The sequence below is a fragment of the Stylophora pistillata genome, chromosome 1 (assembly GCF_964205215.1).
Source record: "Stylophora pistillata chromosome 1, jaStyPist1.2, whole genome shotgun sequence".
Lineage (NCBI taxonomy): Eukaryota > Metazoa > Cnidaria > Anthozoa > Scleractinia > Pocilloporidae > Stylophora > Stylophora pistillata.
The window spans coordinates 24,254,297-24,259,616 of NC_142519.1; the positions used below are offsets into that span (position 1 = coordinate 24,254,297).

The window sequence follows — 5,320 nt, forward strand, 5'->3', positions numbered from 1 at the left end:
CAGGAGTTTTGTTTCGAAATTGGGTAAGGATTGTGCACTTATTTCTGTAACTGATTTTTGCTTTTATTTTTAATAAAAAAGTTTCTTTTTTAGGATTAGAAATCTCTTAAGAAGTGCACACTTTTCTTACAGTTTAGCCTTCAAAGCAGCTTTGCTCAAGAAGGTTTTGGTTTCACAGCAGCATGCTGTGGTTTGTGTAGATTCATGAGTAATGAGGTGTATCAGTTGATCCATAACCTATTTTATAGGTTAAGTATAAAATCACTTCAATAATAATTACAAAATAATATTTTCCTACCAGGGTTTCTGTCTCGGATGTACCACTCACCAATTGTGACAAATAAATTTGCCGAAACTGAAAACCCTAAAGATAAAAACATCACAAGAAATTAATACCAGAAAATCTCCCAAGGGCAGGTGATTTCTTCACCTCTTTCTAGTGTTACCTGATATCCTCAGTTTGGTATTGAAGTTGAAAGGCACTGGAAGCCACCAAAATATATAAAAAGTAACAGGAATAACACATGCCGGCAGGATTCAATATGTTATTTGTTATTTTTAATGTTTCACCTTGATTGCAAAATGCCTTAGGGCTATCGGATAGGGTGCTATAAAAAATTGTCAATTATTATTATTTATTATTAATTTCATTAAAAGGGATTAATATGCCCTCAGCCATAAAAAGAAGACAAAAATTAGTACTAGCCCACCTTTGAAGTTCTTTTCCAATTATTTCTCCATTTAATAATTTTTTGCCTTGGTGTATTTATATCTGTTACACTGTAGATTTTTGCCATAGGGTTACAATTTACGGCAAAAAACAGGGTGTATGTTCAGAAAAGAAGGTAAACTGAATGACACAGGACTTAAAAGTACCATCATGATCATCTGTGGGGATACATTTAGAGTAATGAAAAGAAATAAAACACCCTGAGAGCTTACACGGTTTGTCTGACTGTGTCTGGTACCCCTTTGTGTGGTCCTACAACCAGAAAAGCAATATGAAATAGTTTTGTTATGCTGTTTGACAACAGTTTTGATCCCAATGTAAGGTAGGTAAATTCTGCTTACCAGCCAAGTAAGGCTCGTAAGCAGCCCATCAGGCTGGAGCTTATCTTATCTTATCCCCATTTCTGTAGCATGAAGTGAGCAGGAGTATTTCTACTCCACCCTGGATGAGATGCTAGTCCATTGCACGTCTACCCTCCAGCATTAACATTGCCAGTACCCATTCATGCCCTAGGTGGAGAGAGGCACTGTAAGGGAAAAGTGTCTTGCCCAAGAACACAACACAATGTCCCTGGCCAGGGCTTGAGCCTAGATCATTTGCTGCCGAGTTAGGCGCACTAACCATGGGGCCACCACACCTCCCACAATGTACTCACCTTTAATTAGCAAATGTAATTAATTCATTTTTCATTTATTTCTATATTAATTGATCTATTTATCAATAAATTTGTTGAAAATTTGTTTAGAAAGGATCTGTACCCAGTTATTGCCAAACATGTTTGATCATTGGTTTAAGACATTGATCAATGCATTACTTAATTTTCTGTTCCTGTAACTACTGTTATTTCATGCAGAAAAGACCACCTAGCCTAAGTGATAATGCATGCTAACTGATGACTTCATGATATGCTCATGTCTTTTCTGTGTCAAAGTCAACTCAAGAACGTACCTGCTTGGATTGCTGACCTGAGTGGCACTATTGTTGGCTACACTAAGGTTGCTGTCCTGAGTAGCATCATTGTTGGCTACAGTGAGGTTGCTGTCCTCAGTAGCATTATTGTTGGCTGGACTAGGGCTGCTGTCCTGAGTAGCTTTATTATTGGCCACACGAGGGCTGCTGTCCTGAGTAGCGTTATTATTGGCCACACTAGGGCTGCTGTCCTGAGTAGCATTATTATTAGCTACACTAGGGCTGCTGTCCTGAGTAGCACTATTGTTTGCTTGACTAGCGCTGCTGTCGTCAGTAGCATTACTATTGGCTAGAATAAGGCTGCTGTCCTTAGTACCACCACTGTTGACCACACTAGGAATTCTGTCCTCAGTAACATGGGTGACTTCAGGATTGTTTTGGCTGTAGGATTAGTGAGCATGTAAATGTAAGTTCCCTGGATCATTAACTTCAACATCTTTACAGATTACAAACAACACTTTTTAGCATTGGTGGAATGGTTGTGGTTTTATTCTTCATAAAATTAACACATTTCTTACTCTTTCCAACGAAGATTTTGAATTGATAAAATAAATTTTCATTTCATAAAATTCCACACAGACACAAACAGCCCAACTCTGTAAAATTATTACAATGTGCACAGTCATTCCATTTGAATGCAGTGACATGCAGAGTAGAAAAAATGGTAATGCACCTACTGGAATGCTGATGGATTCTAGTCAATAGGTAGTGGGTTTATTCTAATTATGTTATAACAATGTCTAATTGAAAAGCACATTGTACTTCAAATATGTAATAAACATCGATTAACATCACTTTTTCAGTTCATGGGCTAACAACATGACCACTTACGTGGCAAAGTCCCTTTCCATAAAGGCTGTTGGTAAGGTCGCATTGAAGTTGAAATCATCCATAGTACACCATAGATCAGGTACTGTGACATCCAGGTTGCTTAAATCTTCCAGATTTCCAAATCCTAGAAAGTTTAATCCATCTTCAGGATAAGAAGGCATGCCCTGTGTTTCCTGCATATTCAATATGGATTTGTCTGCCACCATAACAGATAATGATGGCATCAGTTCTGGCAGCCCACACCCTGAAAGGGCAAATGATTCTGGCTTGGTACTTAGAGAGCCAATCCAGTCATACACTGCACCCATTTCATCACTTGCTCTAAAAGCCCGTCTTTGAATACCCAAGGTAACATGACGGACTGAGACAACAGCACGAGCTTCATTAACTACAGGTTCAGGAGGTAGTCTTCTCTTACGTGCAGCTTGCAACTCCATTTGCCTCTTGGTTGCCTCCTCAATCTCCAGCTTTTGTTTTTCTTTTGCTCGGTCAGCTGCCAGGGACTCTTCATACTCCCTGTCCTGTTGGGCTTTAATGGTCTCACGTTCAGCACAAGTGCCCATCAGTCCACCATGGTTGGCATCATCATTGCATTCTTTCTTAGCATGAACTTTGGTTGGCTTCCTATCCACTTCAAAAACCTCTGGCAACTCTGCGTCACACCCTTGACTTTCCTTTTCAACTGATCTTGTCATCAAATAAAGTCTGACTGTGGTCAGGGCATGGTTGGTTATGTATCTGGCCAAAGTGAAGTTTGCAAAGGATATCTGATCACCTTTGAAGTTTCCAAGTGTTGATGTCATGTCTTCAAATCTACCATAAAAGCTCATACCACCTGGGAAGAAAATTGATTTACCCAAAGCAATCAAATCACGAACATCTGAGCTACGTTCTGCTCTCACAGTTCTAGTCCCACCTCCTTTTGCAAGGCGAACTCCAACATACCTATTCTGTTGCGGGTCATAGTGCAGCCAGCCAAACTGAACTTTACGGTAGCCATTTATAATTTGGTTAGAGGGTCCTGGCTCTGTACTTGCCTTTTCTTCGGCTCTCTTTTTCTTTGGTTTTACCCTTTTTTTGAGGAGATCAAGCAGCTTTCTTTTCTTCTCATCTCTACTCTCACCTCGCAACTTTTCATTTACAAAGCTTCTTAAGGACAGCAGATCTCCCCTTCGCAATGGTCCTAACTCTTGCAATTGTTCATCTGAGGCAGTATTTACTGCCGAATAATCCATCTAAAAAATAGGAAATAGAAACTGCATTAAAATTATAAATGCCATCAATACAGCAACGTCTGAAAAAGGAATATTATTTCCTTCTATCTGGTTGATTCATTTTAACGAGTTTCAAACTTATTCAAGTCCATGAATTTGCATCTGACTGGATGGTAAAGATCTCTGACGAGTCTAATTAATGATTGTTTCCTGGCTGTTTATGTTTGATCCTTTCAATATTTCTATTTAAGGGTTATGCAACGCATTTTTGACGCATGCAAAGGTGGCTCAAACAGCGGTGAACTACAGCAGTGGGGAAGACAAGTTAGGATAGTTATTTATCGAAAAAACTATCGGGATGGTGATCATGTCCAGACAATTAAGTTCACTGCATACCTTCTCGTTCCTGAATCGAGCGATCACTTCGTCTCGAATCTCTCTTTTTGCGAGAAACTCGCATATCTATAAGCAGAAAAATGCGTTAAGTTGAAATCTGCGCTATTTTATGCAAATTTAGTGAATTCCAGTGAATACCGTGAACCTGAGAGTTATTTACCTCATTGATTTCGGTTTCGAGTTCCGCCATCTTCTCTTGAGAAGCAACTTGAGCCCGCATTACTTCGGTCGCTAAAAAGTCGCTAAAAAAGTCGCTAAAAAAGTCGCTAAAAAAGTCGCGAAAAAAGTCGCTAAAAAAGTCGCTAAAAAAGTCGCTAAAAAAGTCGCTAAAAAAGTCGCTAAAACGATAAAAAAATCACAATTTTTGCATGGCACTTATGAGCCACCGTAGAAATAGCCTCTTTTTTGTTTAGAAAGTTTATTTCTTCGCTGATATGTAAGCCGTAAATTTCACAATAGGATGGTGGTGTTTTGGACACCTGGTCGCGAAGAAATTCTTCAAATTCTTCTTGACGGCTTCCTTCGGCTAACTTTCTTTTGTCTTTTCACGCCATGAGAAATTCCCACGCGCGTGACACCCTGCAAACCTCGCTTCAACTAGTGTTACTCAAGTCCCAGAACTTATTCGTGGATGAAAAAACGCTCGTATTGAAGGGCTCGTAACGAGGGCTTGCTCTCACGCTAGTCTAAGTTTGGAGCTGGGGCTGAACGTTGTCATATTTTGAGAAGCCTGAAAACGTTCCTGTGATGTTCTCACATTTACAAGCATATGAGATATTATTGTTTCAATAAATCAATACAGACGTGACCAGGAAACGTATCAAAGTTACAATTGTTTATTGTAATGTGGTATGTCGAGTTGGTTTTCACATGCTGTGCGACTTTTTATGCCGCGACTAAAACTCATGGCAAATTTTGCATAACAAAAGGTAACTAAACAGGTTAACAACGCGAAAACGCAGCTATCTTTCATGCATAATGGTTCATTATTATTTATACCACTCAGTAAAAGAAAAAAATTAATAACACTTAATTTTAGTCACGCGTGTTATCGTCGTGGGGATAAATGAGCCAAGCGCTTGGTGTCTTTGTACAAAATTTGTGCAACATGCCCTGCTATCCGTTCCGTGTTTTAGGATTTGGGGTCATTTTCCGCCGTTCCGTGTTTTAGGATTTGGGG

General features: G+C 39.3%; 1 protein-coding gene across 4 annotated transcripts in view; it reads right to left on the reverse strand.

Annotated features, from left to right (window-relative positions):
• LOC148741765 (uncharacterized) overlaps positions 1-4,464 on the reverse strand; it is a 6,679-nt gene extending 2,215 nt beyond the window's left edge. Inside the window, exons 1-7 of one of the 4 annotated variants that reach the window (XM_088746200.1) lie at positions 4,301-4,460; positions 4,141-4,206; positions 3,476-3,765; positions 2,531-3,268; positions 1,679-2,080; positions 943-982; positions 299-364 (exon numbers count right to left, since the gene is read on the reverse strand). In XM_088746200.1, coding sequence (XP_088602326.1) covers positions 299-364; positions 943-982; positions 1,679-2,080; positions 2,531-3,268; positions 3,476-3,765; positions 4,141-4,206; positions 4,301-4,360 — 1,662 coding nt within the window. In that variant the 5' untranslated portion in view covers positions 4,361-4,460. Of the gene's footprint in view, positions 1-298; positions 365-942; positions 983-1,678; positions 2,081-2,530; positions 3,766-4,140; positions 4,207-4,300 lie in introns of those variants that run through there. The other 3 variants (XM_088746194.1, XM_088746190.1, XM_088746206.1) reach the window with 3 other exon arrangements.
• Between the last annotated feature and the right edge of the window lie 856 nt (positions 4,465-5,320).